At 52.2% G+C, this 16507-nt stretch overlaps 5 protein-coding genes across 5 annotated transcripts; 3 read left to right on the top strand and 2 right to left on the bottom strand.

The window, feature by feature from the left end:
• Nucleotides 1–120: 120 nt before the first annotated feature.
• BO83DRAFT_433111 (SWIB/MDM2 domain protein) lies at nt 121–2167 on the top strand. Its single transcript, XM_025535656.1, has 5 exons — nt 121–525; nt 619–755; nt 861–1331; nt 1384–1437; nt 1492–2167. The coding sequence occupies exons 1-5, from the start codon at nt 519–521 to the stop codon at nt 1675–1677; spliced, it is 855 nt and encodes a 284-aa protein (XP_025393056.1). The 5' UTR covers nt 121–518; the 3' UTR covers nt 1678–2167.
• A 192-nt stretch (nt 2168–2359) lies between these two features.
• On the top strand, nt 2360–10368 carry BO83DRAFT_328035 (E3 ubiquitin-protein ligase HEL2). The gene is made up of 6 exons (XM_025528142.1): nt 2360–2992; nt 3063–3301; nt 3367–4956; nt 8626–8857; nt 8920–10004; nt 10057–10368. Exons 1-6 carry the CDS (start codon nt 2522–2524, stop codon nt 10298–10300), a joined length of 3861 nt encoding a protein of 1286 aa, XP_025393055.1. The 5' UTR covers nt 2360–2521; the 3' UTR covers nt 10301–10368.
• A 16-nt stretch (nt 10369–10384) lies between these two features.
• On the bottom strand, nt 10385–11456 carry BO83DRAFT_451 (putative IgE binding protein). Its single transcript, XM_025536824.1, has 2 exons — nt 11031–11456; nt 10385–10944 (listed from the first exon to the last, which is right to left on the bottom strand). Exons 1-2 carry the CDS (start codon nt 11298–11300, stop codon nt 10621–10623), a joined length of 594 nt encoding a protein of 197 aa, XP_025393054.1. The 5' UTR covers nt 11301–11456; the 3' UTR covers nt 10385–10620.
• Nucleotides 11457–11500: 44 nt separating this feature from the next.
• On the top strand, nt 11501–12670 carry BO83DRAFT_477 (uncharacterized protein). Its single transcript, XM_025537384.1, has one exon. The coding sequence runs from the start codon at nt 11844–11846 to the stop codon at nt 12495–12497; it is 654 nt and encodes a 217-aa protein (XP_025393053.1). The 5' UTR covers nt 11501–11843; the 3' UTR covers nt 12498–12670.
• BO83DRAFT_449 (velvet factor family protein) lies at nt 12671–14308 on the bottom strand. The gene is made up of 4 exons (XM_025536725.1): nt 13876–14308; nt 13724–13803; nt 13179–13667; nt 12671–13121 (listed from the first exon to the last, which is right to left on the bottom strand). The coding sequence occupies exons 1-4, from the start codon at nt 14125–14127 to the stop codon at nt 12845–12847; spliced, it is 1098 nt and encodes a 365-aa protein (XP_025393052.1). The 5' UTR covers nt 14128–14308; the 3' UTR covers nt 12671–12844.
• Nucleotides 14309–16507: the final 2199 nt, after the last annotated feature.

The following is a 16507-nucleotide window of genomic DNA, read 5'->3' as shown; positions in this document are numbered from 1 at the left end:
CGATACCACTAGTAAAATGCCTATTCTTTCTCCAGCTCCACCACGTGATGGTGCTTATCTAAGCCACCCGCCCCCAGCTTCTCGCCCGGCTGATTATGTCTTCTGTAACCGACTTGTACAATCGGCTTGGACCAGCCATAACATTTCGCGATCCTCACGCATCGTCCCGCTTTCCGTTGCTGCTGCGGGTGATAGCTGCTGGTCGTTGTGGGCCGGCCGTCACGATCTCCTCGTTTACTCCCCTTTGTTTTGTCTGATCCATCTCTCTCTCCCTGTCCTACTTTCTCCTGGGGCCTTTACGTACCTCCTCTCTCTTATGCCCCGCCGGTCCTAAGCGCCAGCGCTACGCCCAGATCTAGACGGTCCTCCTCAGTGCACGACCACCGTGAGCTGAATCCCGCTGCTGATAGCCTTGCGAACTCTTACATTGAGTCCGGTCAGCAATTGACAACATTAAATTCCATTCAGTCGTGTCATTTCCTGCAGAGGTGCTGCAAAGCAAAGCTACCCGGTCCACCATGTCGCGTAAGTTCGGAAGTCTGATGTTCCCGGTCGATTGCTCCACGCCGAGATCGCTCTCAACTGACATCATGGCTTTTTCTTTTTCCCATGGAATAGTATCCCCAGAAGCCCGCGAGCAATACATTCCGATCATTGATTCAATTCTGGCCAAAAGCGATTTGACCACCATCTCCTCAAAAACTATTCGCAACGGCCTTCAGGATGAGATCGGCTATGATCTTGCCCCGCATAAGGTCTGCGCCCCCGATCTTTCATTATTGTCGCATATTGCTCTTTGCTCTTTTGATTCACGGCGGTAGACCTCAAATATAATGCTAATGTTAATTTTATCCATACAGCTTGCCATCAAGCAGCTTATCATGGAGCGCTTCGACGTCTGTGCGGCACAAAAGGGCATTCAAACCGCATCGGAGACACCAGCGACCTCTGCTTCCACCAATGGCCACGGGAAAGACCATGACTCGGTGACTCCTGTTGAGCCGTCCTCTCCGGCTCAATCTTCCATGTCGCAGAAACGCCAAGCGGAGAGTGAAGAGCGCTCGGACACTTCAAGCAAGACTCCTCCTATCAAGAAGAAGAAGCCCGACAATGATATCGATGCGGATGCCTTGTTCGCAGCCAAACTCCAGGCCGAGGAAAACATGCGTGCGCGCCAAACCCGCGGGGCCAGTACACGCAGAAGCCAGCCCGTGAAGAAGAAGCAGCCCACCAAAGCGAAGACGTCCAAGAAAGTGAAGGCTGAGGATGATTCGGAACTTGAATCGGGCTCGGACTCAGGAAAGAAGGTCAACAGATCTGGCGGGTTTCACGTATGCTGCAAACACTTCCTAATGGAGGCGACTGGTGCTGACGGCTGTCTAGAAACCCCTGACTCTTTCCCCGGCGCTTTCGGCTTTGTTGGACGGCGAGGTGACGGTATGGCTGCTATTCCCATTTCCGGTTAAGTAAGATATACTGACATTCGAACAGCTCTCGCGACCGCAGACAGTGAAGCGGCTTTGGCAATACATCCACGAGCATGATCTTCAGGATCCCAATGACCGGCGACAAATTCGCTGTGACGACGCGATGCGTGCCGTATTCAAGCAAGATCGCATACACATGTTCACGATGACTAAAATCCTCAGCCAGAATTTGTACAGTCCCGATGAATAACCTTTGGTATCTAGACGCGAACTCTTGCCTTCCGGACAAGGCAATCGCAGCGACCAAGTCGTTGCCTTAACGATTCCCCGACTTTTGCTTACTACACAGCATTTGGAACCCAGGCGCTAACTCTCTTTCATTTTGCTCCAAGACTTTATTATTTGCTTCTCATATTGATATTTTTTCGCACTTGTTGCTACTCTCATTGGCGAATGATTGCCTTATCTTTCCTTGTGTTGACCTGCTTTTCTCTCCAGCGGGAGTTGGTGCTGCCTTGTGGACAGGCGCGATGGATGTTGCTACCTAGAGATCGTATTTGCTTATTGATTTGGCTACATACATCGCATCGCGTCATTGCATGATACATTCTCAGTTATCGCACGAGCAGCCAGTACAGTTGTAGCCGAAGGGGCTAGTAATATGCATGCATCCCATGGCTAAGCCATACATATGATCTGCCTTGTAGTTGCATGAGCAATAATGAGTCAAAATGAGTCATATCAGTAACTGGATTGAATTCACCAGTAAATTAATTACCTATGTGCCCCCCCTACCGGGCATAACGCAATTAATAAAATTAAATAAGTCGGGGAGAGAAAGTGGACAGCGATGCTCACTAAGCATGCCGCCGATCCAACTTTTTTGCCCGCCGCCGCTCGTAACGTGAAAGCTGGTCCCTCCACAGCAACGCCGGCTTATCACCCCTCCGCCGAAATTCGCTGTCTGGTCGCACAGACTCACCAAAGCGCGACGCGCTTCTCCTCCTAAGAGAGCAAATTCTGGGCACTGTCCCCCAAACATCATCCTCGCTGATCACTTCGAGTAATCGCCCCTCAATCTGTCCACGTTCCCAATGTCCGAATCCCAGCCCGCCCAAGCTCCCGGAGCGCAAGGCCAAGGCCGGGGCGGCCGTCGACGAGGCCGCGGAGGAGGCTTTGGAGCTGCTCGCCAACCGGGACAAACCGATGGTCACCATCACCATTCTCATGATGGCGCTGGAAGGGGTGCAAGATCTAGGGGCCAGGGACCCCGTCGCGGAGGCGGCGGAGGAGGTCGAGACAAGCAGAATCGCTCGGGGAACAAGTCGGAGGCTTCTGCCGAGGGTGGACAGGGTGGTGCGAATGTTCAGACAGTATTAGAAGGCAAGGGGAAGCAGCCTGTCACGACAGAAGAGTCTGATGATGACGATGACGGCGAAATCTGCTTCATTTGTGCTTCGAAGGTCGACCACACCTCGGTCTCGCCGTGTAATCACCGGACTTGTCATATTTGTGCGCTGAGATTGAGGGCCTTGTATAAGAATAAAGCTTGTGCTCATTGTCGAGTATGTGATTCGTTTGGTCATCGTTTTTGGTCTTGGCCGTGGCTTTGCGCTGACATTTGCTTTGGACTAGACGGAATCCAACTATGTTATCTTCACGGATGACCATGCCAAGCGCTATGAGGATTTCAAGGACTCCGATTTCTCGCAGATGGACGAAAACCTAGGGATCAAGTACGAGAACAACGATATCTTCGAAGACACAGTACTGCTGTTGCGGTACAATTGCCCGGATAGAGGTTGTGATGTAGCTTGCTTGGGATGGCCTGACCTGCATCGTCACGTTAAAAGCAAGCATGGCAGGGTGATGTGGTAAGTTCCTCTTACTGTTAGATGTGATCAGCTGTGCAGGCGCATACTGATTGCCAATGTTCTAGTGATCTTTGCACGCGAAACAAGAAAGTGTTCACGCATGAACATGAGCTTTTCACCAGTGCAGAGTTGCGCAAACACGAGAAGCATGGAGATGACGTGCCTGGTGCCATAGACCAGAGTGGATTCAGAGGTCATCCTGAGTGTGGTTTCTGCCGGCAACGGTTTTATGGCGATGACGAATTATACGCACATTGTCGTGACCGTCACGAAAGATGCCACATTTGTGACCGTCGCTCCGGCGGCCGCCAGCAACAGTACTACATCGACTACAACGCTCTCGAAGACCACTTCCAGAAGGATCACTTCCTCTGTCTCGACCGTGAGTGTCTGGAAAAGAAGTTCGTTGTCTTCGAGTCCCAGATGGATCTCAAGGCACATCAACTTGAATGCCATCCCAACGGCCTATCTAAGGACGCCAGACGCGACGCTCGCACCGTTGACTTGTCAACCTTTGATTACAGAACTCCTTACCAACCTCAACGCCAGCGTCGGGGTGCTGGTCGTGGACGCGATCCCAACGCGGAGCCTCTGCCTGTCTCCAGCGCTCAGCCCTTGAGAAGAGACGAGGTTGCGTATCAACGCCAAATGGCCATCCAGAGTGCCCAATCCGTCTCGACCCGCAGCTTCGGCGGCCAACTAACACGCAACGACACTCAGCCTGTGCGTGCTCCGGCTCGTCCTACACCCGCCCAGACCCCTACCGCATCCACTCCAGTTGCCGAGATGGAGAATCTCAATCTCAGCGCAGACTCGGCCTCCGTTACTCCTCAAGAAAAAGCCCGCCGTCTCCGCCATGCAGCCGTCGTTGAAAGAGCCTCGAACCTCCTAGGCAACGACCAGAACAAGCTCAAGGAATTCCGTGCCCGGGTTTCCAGCTACCGCACCTCCTCCATTTCCGCCACTGAACTCATCGACGCCTTCTTCTCACTCTTCGATACCTCCAGCACCGAATTGGGCAAACTCATCAAAGAGCTCGCGGAGATTTACGAAGACGAAGGCCAGCGCAACGCGCTCCTCAAAGCCTGGAACGATTGGCGTGCCATTAATGAAGACTACCCAGCTCTGCCCGGCCCCGGCGGTATGCTCCCCGGCATGTCCCCAGGAACCGTGAACGGCAGCGGAGTGGGTGGAAAGCGTGTCCTGCGCCTCAAATCCTCAACAGCCCAGTCTTCCCGTTCCTACGTCGGCAGAAGCGGCGCCATGCCTTCTTCATCCACCTCTTCCTCCGCCGCCAACCCCTTCCCTCCTCTCTCCTCGACCACCGCCCGCTCTATCCCCCGAACCTCCAAGCCCGCCGCCACTACCCCCTGGGGCGCCGCCGCCGCCGCTGCAGCTCCCTCAGCCCCTACCTCTGCCTTCAGCAGCGCCACCTCTTCCCGCTCCGCCTCGCGCGCCCCGGCCCGCCCAGTCAACGCCACCAGCTCCGAAGCCTTCCCTGCTCTCCCTGCTGCTCCCAAGCCCAACGTCCTCATGGCAGGTCTGACTCGCGGCACCGTCCGCTGGGAAGACCGTAACAAGCCAACCGCGAACGCCTGGGCTTCTCGGAACGACCCCGGCGCTAGCTCGTCCAATGCGGAGGATGACTTCCCCGAGTTCCCTGCCGGAGGCAAGAAGGGCAAGAACAAGAAGGGGAAGCAGACTCTGTTCCACTTCGGCTGATTATGACGATGCATACCACACCACTGTACTGTTTCTTTCCCTCTATATTTACTTTTCTTTCGCCCCACACATATGATGTGGGTTTGTGTCTATGCATCGTCGGTTCTGGGTCCTACGTTTGTTGATGATGTCGTTGCTTGTTCAGCTTGTATTTGAGCGAATATGGTCTTTTACTTCTAGAGTTGCTTTCGTGAGGTAAATAAAAGCTAGTGGGATGGTTTCTTTTTTTTTTTTTTTTTCATTTCCTTTCCGTTGATGTAGGGGGCGGGTGGAGATAGGTACATTTCAGTCTGGGGTTGGAATATGGGGATGTAAAAAACAAATGCAATACAATACGGTTAGAGTCATACTTCGTTTGATTGGAGATGAGCGGATCAGGATTCATCAATCATGGAGGAAGCGGTATCTTGATCGTCAGCTGTAGAATCATCTCCGTCATGCTGAGAAGGTGACGCGGCAAATTCATCTATATCCCCTTCAGAGACGTCCGAGGGAGGAGCGAATGGTCGTGATATACAATAACTAGAGTCGTTGAGCGGGTCCTCTGACTCAGAAATGTCGAGCTGATTTCCAGCATCTTGCGCCACAGATTCTCCAAGTTCAGAGCTATGATGGACCTCTAGTCCTTCATCATCATCGAAGAGAAGGTTCCCGGTAGAACTAGTGTCCTCATACATTTCCCTGGGTACCGGTGCATCTTCGTCGCTGGCACAGGCCGCATCCTCGTCAATAGCAGCCATACTCAAGGCGAAGTCATCCTGCAGTCGCTTCAACCATTTCCGAAGGGTCTCGCCTTCCATGGTTCCGTTGCGGACTAGAAGGAGTTGTTCTTTCAGTGAGAGGATCAGATTCCTTCTACGAGTCACTGCCAGGGCTTTGGACTTGCTGTGTCGGCGTTTAGCGAGCTGGTTGAGTTTCTCTGATACCTGCTGGGCGGTTTCGAGGACACCTGGGGGGAGATCTACGAGTTTTGCAAGGGCGAGGCCGTAGAATCGGTTCGTATCGGGGCCTTCGGCTATCTTGTAGAGCATGGTCATCTTTGAAGCATCGGGGGATACTTCGGCTGCAAGATGGAGGCTCACGACCCCATTGCGCTCGCCCATTATCAGTGCGAGATCCCGAAAATGGGTCACGAACCAGACTAATGCGTGGCTTTCTACGAGAGCTTCTGCGATGGCGATGGCGATGGCGAGGCCGTCGGTTGTGCTGGTGCCGCGACCTAGTTCGTCGACGATGACCATGCTGCGCGGTTCGATGTTGCGGAGGATGAAGGCCATTTCGCGCATTTCGGCGGCGAAAGTTGATACGTTTGCTTCGAGGTCGTCGGATGTGGAGACACGTGCGAATAGTTGGTGGACGATGGGAAATGATGCGTATTCTGCTGGGATGAAACAGCCTATTTGTGCCATTACGGTCATCAGCGCTAGGGCGCGGATGTAGGTTGATTTTCCGCTCATGTTGCAGCCTGTGATGATCTGGAAGCGGGACTGTTGCGTTGCGTAGGCATCATTGGGAATGAATTTCTTCGTGTGTATCTTCTCGCGGATCGGATGGCGTCCGGATTTGATTGCGAGAGTGTCTGTCAGTTCAGGCCGGATGTAGTCGTGCGATGTTGCTAATTGGGCAAATGCTGCTAGCATGTCAAGCATGGCGATGGCTTCGCTTACTTTGAAGAGCCCTGAAATCTCTGAGCAGATATCGTGGATCAGTTCCTGCACGGTTTCGTCGCTCATGTTGATGACTTCATTGTGTGCATCTGTGATCTTCTGATTGAGCTTGACGAGGTCTAGCGTTTGACACTCTATACGGTTCTTTTTGCGATAGACGTTGATGAAGACATCTGGCAAGGATTCGATTGCTGTAGCTGGGAGACTAATGTAGTATTGGCGAGCTCTGTCGAACTTCAGGTCAAGGGCTATACTGTGCGTTTCTGTCTAAATTAGCTATGAGCAGCTTCAGACGCAATGTACAGACCTGCTAGCTCTGCTACCAGATCAGCGGCATCTGTATTAGCTTCTTTGTATGTCTGTCGCGCGACGTCGAGGAGGCTGTTTACTCCAGCCTGAAGAAACTATGTCAGGCTTGCAGAGGAACTTGCACATGGGACTTACCCGGACACAGTAGATGCGCTGATTTCGGAGATCAAGTGGCCGGGTTTGGTATATAACATGCTCGTTGAGGGTTTCTTCAATCATCTGCTGAACAGCCCGGTGGCCCGCCGGGGCACATAGCTGTATAGTTGTTAGCTATATTAGGACAGTGCCAGCATATAATTACTTCTCTTATGGTTGTTAAAAGACTGCTCTGAGCTGCCGTAAGTGCCTTGTAAACCGAGTTGATTGCCCCAACATATGTCTTGACCATTATGACATTGTTGACAGACTGCTCAACATGTTGGAAGGCACGTTTGTTGGGCACAAGGATAAGCTGGATCGTCAGCTAAGCTATCAGAAACGGTCGAATCCACGTACAGAAGTAAGGACCTTGTCCGCATCAACAAAGCCCTTGAGAGCTACGTTTTATATGGTTAGACTAAGTCGTATATAGCGGGATTATAGGCGAACCTTGTCTCACCGAGACAAACATGTCTTCCTTTGTAGACAGATCCTCGACAGCGTTATATCGTGCTTGCAGCTTGGGTTCTTCTGTTGAAGGCTGAAGAATGTTGGCTCTGAGAAGCCTTGCACCCATAGGTGTCAGGGTCTCATTGAGCAGTCCGTAGAGACTATCCTTCGACTTCGCATTGTGTATATTCTGAATCAACTCCAAGGAGACAATGGTGGATAGATCAATTAACATGGATCCCTGAGAGGGCTCGAACCTGATACGAAGCGAGTGACAGGTAAAGGTTCTGTTCAGCTCCAGCTCGACATACTTTAAGACCTACAATAATTAGCCGGATCAGCCAGACGGTTGTAGTGCTCACCGCAGCAAAGCAGCAAGCAGCATAATAGTTTCCTCCCAGGACGATCTTGATGGGTTCGACATCCCCGGAAAAGGCGAGTCGGTCTACATAATCATGACCAGCTCTCTCCGACCAGAACCTGCGATCTATAAAGGTAAACGTAGTATCTTGGATATTTTCTTGTATGATGTAGAACAATTTGGATTCTTTGGCAGAGGTTGCGAAGAGAATCTCAGTCGGTTCGAATACCCCTATTTTCGTGACCGTTTTGACGTACGTCTGGCTATCGCATATCTGACACAGAACTGTCTCTGCAGTAGCTAGATTGACAAATGCAAGACCAACCGTTGAGGATATGCCTCTGGACTCACTAACGGCACAGATGATGTCCTGGGATGCAACGCTTGTTGCCGTTGTCGTCGGCCTCGGCGTAGTTCTGGGGAATGTGCTGGTTCTAGCAAATGGAGCAACAGAGCTAGTAGCTCCAATGGAGGAACTCCGAACAAATGAAGCCGACATTTTGCGTATTGGTGGTCAGGAAAAGAGCAGCAGGATATAGTAGAGAATGGTGCAGGATATAGTAGAGCTGCCGTCCGAAAGCGGACTAGCGGCGATAGACTCCCCGCGATAGCGACGGCTATCTTTTATCTTTTTTTCGGCGAAAATCTTCAACGAACAAAAACCATCCAACAAAGAGCGGCACAATGGCGACTCTTCTACCTCCCCCGTCGAAGCGTCAGAGGACGGAGACCGCTGAGCGGGCCCGTCAGCAGCAGGAGATCCAGAGTATCCCAGAGAATCTGGGTAGCATTCGTGTGCAATTCTTCGACCAGGCGACGGGATCTGCGACCGGGCCGGCGGTGTCCGTTCCAGTCGCTGATGCCAGTGTGAAGAATCTCGAGACGCTGTTGAATACGTTACAAGGCAATGTAGGTATGCAGCGAGGCTTAGTTCACCACCCTTCAGAGACTAATTGATTTTTGCGCCGTAGGAAGAAGATGAGCGAGTACCGTACCGGTTCACATACCAATCCGATGGCAAAGACAAGAACGACCAGACAATCGATATCCTCTCCGACCTGTATCACTCCCTCTTGAAGCCCGGCCTGAAGACGACCGAAGATACTGTACATCTCTACTTCACTCCCCAGGCTGTGTTCCGCGTCAAAGCCGTCTCGCGATGCTCCGCCTCGATCGCTGGACACGGCGAGGCAATTCTTGCGACCAGCTTCTCCCCTGTCAACTCATCCACAATGGTTACCGGCAGCGGTGACTCTACAGCTCGCGTCTGGGATTGCGACACTGGAACGCCTCTGCACACCTTGAAGGGACATACCAGCTGGGTGCTGGCGGTCAGCTACTCGCCTAACGGCGCCATGATTGCGACAGGAAGCATGGACAACACCGTGCGCTTCTGGGACGCAAAGAAGGGCACCCCATTGGGCGCGCCTTTGAAGGGACACGCCAAATGGATCACCAGTCTGGCGTGGGAACCATACCATCTTCAGCAGCCCGGTCGGCCGCGCCTGGCGTCCGCTTCCAAGGATTCAACCGTCCGCATATGGGACGTGGTCTCGAAGCGCATCGACACCGTCCTCACCGGGCACAAGGGCTCGGTGACCTGCGTCCGCTGGGGCGGAACCGGTAATATCTACACTGCATCTCACGACAAGACTATCAAGGTGTGGAATGCTCAGAACGGCACCCTGATCCAGACCCTTTCTGCGCACGCCCACCGCGTTAACCATTTGGCCCTGTCTACCGACTTTGTCCTCCGCACTGCCTACCACGACCACACCGGCAAGGTGCCGCAGGCGGATGCCGAGAAGATCGCGGCAGCCAAGCAGCGGTTCGAGCAGGCGGCGACCATCAACAACAAGATTGTCGAGAAGCTTGTGTCCGCAAGTGACGACTTCACCATGTACCTGTGGGAACCTGGGAATTCCAGCAAGCCCGTTGCGCGACTGTTGGGACACCAAAAGGAGGTGAACCATGTGACGTTCTCGCCAGACATGGCGTACATTGCGTCGGCGGGCTTCGACAACCACGTTAAGCTATGGAACGCGCGTGACGGAAAGTGAGTTTACCACTGTCTCAAAAATGATATACAAAAACTAAATAGACGATAGATTCATCACGACACTCCGCGGCCACGTGGGCGCCGTGTACCAGTGCTGCTTCTCGGCTGATTCCCGGCTGCTAGTCTCGTCGTCCAAGGACACGACACTGAAAGTATGGAATGTGCGGACAGGCAAGTTGCAAGAGGATCTGCCGGGCCACAAGGACGAGGTGTTTGCGGTAGATTGGAGTCCGGATGGACAGAAGGTGGGAAGTGGGGGGAAGGACAAGGCGGTGCGGATATGGAGGAATTAACCATACCATCCATACCCATAGCTCTCTCTACACTTATACTTCGTACTATACTATAGAACGCATGACACTGTTATGACTGACAATATCATAATAAAACTACTCCCACCAAATAACTAAAACTAATATTACAATAAATAACCAATCAATCACAACATCAACAAATCATTAATGACATTAACATACATGTACACAACAACCATTAATAACTACAACCACAACCACAACCACAAACCCTACTATTTCACTCTATACACACCACAACTATATACCCCATCCCCCTTCTACCCCACTATCATCCTAACATACCAGAAAGTACTTATTTAGATGTACTCCCAAGCAGCGACCGAACCATTAGTAGCCACAGCAAGGGCATCAAAACCCAAGCAATCAGCAACATTGCCACTAGGCACGGTAGCATTCTGCGTAGCAGCAAACACCTGCCACTTGTTACCCTCGTCAGGGCAAGCCATGAAGCCCGTGGCACCGGCACCGGTGAAAGTCCAGGTGCCGAAGGGCTTGCCGGGGGTGTACTTGAAGGGGCCGGTGGAGGAGCCAGCGGGGATGTAGGCCGAGTGGGGGACGGTGAAGGTCAGGGCACCGCTGGGTGCGACGTAGACTTGTTGGCCGCCGGGAACTTCGACGTCCTGTTTATTCAATATTTCATTAGTATATAACGTATACTATTTTATGTGTGAGGGGTTGAGGGGACGGGTGTGGGCGAGGGACGTACCAAAGCAGAGCCATCACCAGCAAAAACGGTCTCAGTACCGGCAGGGCAGCCGGAAGAGATAGGGCAGTAAGAAGAGGTGTTTCCGCCCAGGTAGAAACCACCGCTGTTGGCGTTCAAGGGGAGGAGATGGATGGGGGAGCCAGAGCGGGCGGACATGATGCCGAAGGTAGAGGGAGTAGAAGAAGCAGTGGAGTTGGAGGAGTCGCGCTGCTGGGCGGGGGCAGCGGTGGCCAGGAGGGGGAGGAGGGTGGAAGCGAGGGTGAACTTCATTTTGATGGTAGTTGATTAAAGATGATGGTGATTAGAGAGAAGTAGATGGTATGGTAGATATATGAAAGTTATCAAGTGATTGAGAACGAATGTCTTTGGAGTAGTACTGAAGGGAAAAAAAAAGAAACAAAGCAAGGATCTAAAGCCCGTATTTATATCCTACAATGAACAGACTATGAGGTCAACCGGTTACTATTAGAGAAACTAAGTGGAGTGGGAAAGAATCAGAATGGTCAGTCGAGCAAGGGCCCTCTCCATCACAAGTAAACACAACGAAGGCACTACGGTGCACTATGGATAGCAACAACATCGCCTCCAGCAATCCATCCCCATCTCAACCCTGCCACACAGCCCAAAAACCGCAAGGAAAAAAGCGGCACGAGCCGTCAGAGAATAACAGACCCTAAACCTATCAGAAGAGGTCTCCCACTTACTATCTGCTAGTCCAGTGCACTAAAGTGAAACCGCATGGAGACGAAGACCCTCATCAGCCATGCAGAGTGGCTCAATTGAAGGGAAAAAACTGGGGAATCGCATGAGCTCATGACGTGCCGGTTTAAACGACCTGTCTCAGTTGTTGCTCCGAGACACGGCAAGGGAAGAAACAAAGTAGAATGGGAAAAGATTGATGATGGGCCCCGTTGGCGACCGTTTAATTTTAGAACGACGATCATCCCCAATCAATGTCAGAAGTTTAGGGGAAAACAGGGTCCGTCCAGTAAACTAGCAGCTTGCTATGGACAAAGTAGTCAGGGTCCCGTAACCCGAAGGTCCGATGCCCCAATTCTGATTTACTCTCTCGCTCCTTTTTGGTCAGTCGGACAAGCCCGATCTTACTTACTTCAAACCCTGCATCATCCCCTTGCGAAGGTTTTCTGCCGAAGATTGAGCTTCGAAGCGGCCTTTTTCCGACGCCCGCCACTCCTCCCATGGAAGCACCTGGTCGATCGACGTCATCGTCGACGTTGCGCACCGCCACAGTCAATACGAGCTGGAAGAGGCGACCTGTCTCGGTTGAACGATGGTTCGTCCGGTCGAGTTCTAGTCGAGTCTCTGCGCTTGTCCGGACAGAACTTTAACCTAGTCGGAGTTGATGGAATTGCGAACAGAGCACAAAAGCTATGGATTACTGCTATCAGGCTATCATTCATACATTCTCCTAGGGTAATGCAATACAGTACAGTCCCCATAAGATGAGATCATTTTCGCCTCTAACCGTTGTGCGCGGGACCGTAGAACCAGGCGCGAAACCATCACTTCATATAAAGCAAGTCACACGAATCGAAAGCAAGGCAGCATTAATCGAATATCACGTAGCAAGAAGAAAGAAAATTCAGGAGAACCCGAAGAACCCTGTGACACCGGCCCAGATAGTAACAATACACCCCCATCCTGTTTGAAAGAGCCCATCACCAACACCGCAGAACCAAACCCAGCGTCCAACCTGACCCGTATATATATATATATATAAGAACGTGAGCAAAAAGCAACCAAAAACACAAAACATCGCCCATTGGTATCCCGAATTAGCAAATAACCCTGGTTTAGTCGTAATCGTCCCCGGCGTCGTCTCCGTCGCTGTGGCGCCCGCGAGATCCCTTCACTCCGTCCTTGCGGATGGGAATCTTGATCCCTTGGAGGGCGAAGCATTTGCTCAACGGTGTGCTCTCAATGACACCGGGGAACTTCTTGGCCGAAAACACGTGGAATGGCTCCGAGAACACAGAGGCCAACACTGGCGCAGAGCCGTGGTTGATCACAGATACCCCGTTGGGGGAATCGCCGGACTGGCTGCCCACATTCACAAAGCTCATTTTCAGACTGCAGGAATAAATCAGTACATCACCAAACGCGACCAGCTCAGAGAACTGCACTCACCGGAAAGAGCCCTCTGTGCGGACACTCAGGTCCTGCAGGATAAACCACACTCCGATCTTGTTTTCCGGGTCGGTCAAGCGGAACGCGCTGGCGCTGAGACTGCCGATGAGGTTCCGCGTGAACATGCCGCCAGGGCCAGAGGCCACAGGCTGCGCCGGGGAAATATTGGCCTGGGGCATGTGACCGCCGGCATAGTAAGGCTGATAATAGGGTGCTTGTGGATTCGCTCCATACGGGTTCTGGTACTGTAGTTGGGGGTTGCCACCGTAGTAATTGTTCATCTGAGGGTATCCAACAGGCTGGCCGTAGGCATTCTGCGCGTAGGGCGGGTAGGAAGGCGAGACACTATGCGGCGGAGGGGGGTATGAGGAGGACATGGCCGTCGATATCGAGGGAGAAGTGGCGGAGTGCTTGACGAGGTTCACCTCGCTGGTTCCCTCCGCGTTCCACAGGTCGACCATGAGCACGTAGAAGGACGTATCGATCTCACTAGAGTGGCCGGTCAGCACCATTCCTCGGCAGAGCGATTTTTGATGCCGTCATACTTAATGTCAATCTCCTTTTCAGTCTGAGCATCTCGGACAACCAGGCGAATGCAGGGAGGAGGTGTAATTGGCCGGCGATCCTGAGCTACAGTCAGCTACCTATAGAAAAGGCGGGAACAAGAGCAGTGCAAGGACGGCACAGCAAGACCAACCTTATCGCCGAAGCCACACATCCGGGCGCGAACCGGCTGCTGAACCACCTGCAAAGACCATATGCGATTTTCATGAACGGTGGAGAGCGGCGCTAGATGGCTCGACGGCGGTAACCCGCCGGCAGACGCGACGCCTGCAGAGCCCGGAGTGGGGTATGAGGAGGAGGGGGGTGGAATACGATCCATCGAGAGCGGCGGCGGGGGAGGCGGTGCGGTATGTGTGCGATCGTCCAGAGCGTACATGACGCTCATCACGTTGAAGAAGGCGAAAGTCGAGGAAGTGGTGGCGGGGTGAATACCCGAAATTGCAGTAGCAAGACTCGCGACAGGCAAATCCAATCTATCACGAGTCAAGATTCGGGCAACAACACAGGCTCCTATGGCAGTCCTGCAAAAGAAGAACCGGATGAATGTACACGCGTCGTTCGGCGGATGGTGCACAGTGTAGACGTGAAGCTCGTGAAGTGAGGATTGAACTCTGGGTAAGGCGCAGCGACGAGCTGTCAAAATGCGGGAGAATCGCTGAGCCTTCCACGGATCGGCCACAGGACCACAGGTTCCCCAATGATGACCGCTTTATCCTGGGAGGTAGCACAAGGACAGGAACCCGCGGTGCTAAATGATTGGCGGCTTTGAAGCTGCAAGCCAACCCGAAGCTAGAACAAGACAGACCAGAAGATAGACTGGAGGAAGGAGGAGGAAGAGAAGGGTAAAAAAAAAAAAAAGAAGGCGGGGTTGCGAAAGAGGGCAGGCTGAAAGTGAAGAGGGAAGACGGAGAGTTGGTGCGGACAGCAGAAAAGATTGGAGCAGCCGAGGAGGGGACGAAAGCAGAAGGTGCGCGAGTCACGGGCAGCTCTCGAGGTCCAGAACCTTAAGTATGGGAGGAGATGAGCTCATTTGCGGTCTCTACGTCTGATCGCCTATGAGTAGCTACTCATTACTACTAGATACATTATCCTACGGGCGCTGGTCTTGTCGATTCCATACAATGAAATATGATAAACAATAAACTATTCTAGTATATCCAGGGAAACATACTATTCCAATCTTAAAGTATGGAGTCAGTTGTCTGCTGCTGGAAGGATTTCCATAGAACGCAAATTGAAGGGAAAAGGCACGCCAGCCCACGGATCTCCGGGGGGAGGTTAGAGAGGGAGCCAGTCCCCAGCAGTGCCAGCAAGCCCCGGCAATTCCTGGGATTTGGGGAGCAGAAGGATTGGGCTAACGGGCTTAGCTGGCCAACCCTCGGGGCATGCCCTGCTCTCTTTTCCCTCTTTCCTTCCTTCGGTCGTAGCGTCACGGATCAGGAGGCGATCAACCCGGCGCAGGAACCTCGCGACCCAGACGGTCGGGTTCAGCAACTGCTGTTTTGGCCCAGCAACTCCCGCTGGATTTTCCCGCACCTGTCCTTTGTTTGCTATTTACCTTTCTTTTTCTATGTGATCCATCTATTTCTCCCCCATGTTTTCCTTTTGATTGCTGTTTATCTTTTTTTCTGACTCTCCTTTGTCTGTATTTCCTGCCAATAAAGTGAGAAAAAAAAAAAAGATCACAAAATAAAAGTTTTCCCCCTCCATCTCGTCATCGTAACGAATGGTACCCCATCACAGTTCAGCTTGTGTTCCATCCTCCCCAAAAATTCTATTTACAAATTTCATTCAGCAGGCCTTTGCTGTCACCATAGGAGTGGGTCAAGCGCATAAATGCAACGAAAAGAAGATGCAGCCAGCTGGAGTCTCCTCTACCTAAATTGGCCAACTGCGGCAACCACCCCGGCCGAGATGTGCACAAGTGTGGAGCACTTTCTCTCGTTCCAACCAATCCAGCGCAGGGATCCTCAGCATTGGGTCGGATTGAAGGGCTGCGGTCGCCGTTCCGGGTTAAGGCGGCAGGGAATCAAACTCCAACCGTTCCGTTTTCAGTCAAGACGGACCCCATCGGCAGGAAAAATTCCCACCGGTGCACCATCCACTTTGTGCCGCTGGGAGCTGAACTGTGTGAGACTTCCGATCTCTCTGCCCTCTGGAGACTTTACATTCAACCAATAATCGATTTAGATCTCACTGTCTTACATTCCCTGACTCAGGGGAGGTGGGATGGTGATTGGAGGGGCAAGCAAACCAATCGCCCGTAGACGGATGATCACCGTGGTTGTTGCACCAATGCGCTGCCGGGGAACTGGAAAAGGCCCTCGCTAGGAGTCTAGTGGTAGTCTAGATAAAATCCAGCAATTTTTTCATCGCTGGCGGGCACCGGTGGATCGGTAAACAGACGCTGCATTGGTACCCGGCCACTTGCCACTACTAACAATCACTCACTGCACTTACTGGATGGGGATGCGGTTGATTTATCCGCAGTACTGCCGGCCGGTCATGCTCCGTCTTACCTGCATGGCATACCTTAAGGCATTACACATACTCTGATCGAATGAGATATTACAGACAGTGTGGAAACCACTGCCACTGCGGAATTATACAGTTCTATGAAGTTGCCGACATAAGTGACAAGACCAAAAAGCTCTTCAGCTACTACGAGTACGGATAACATAGTAGAAGAGGAAATGCTTTTTGGATGTGACTCCCTAGTCATCAAACCACTTTTCTCGCACAGACAGACGTTTTGCTCCTCAATC

This window comes from Aspergillus eucalypticola, assembly GCF_003184535.1.
Source record: "Aspergillus eucalypticola CBS 122712 chromosome Unknown BO83scaffold_1, whole genome shotgun sequence".
NCBI classification, from domain to species: Eukaryota; Fungi; Ascomycota; class Eurotiomycetes; order Eurotiales; family Aspergillaceae; genus Aspergillus; species Aspergillus eucalypticola.
Note: the sequence above shows the minus strand (reverse complement) of the source record. Positions and strands in the feature narration are given on the sequence as shown.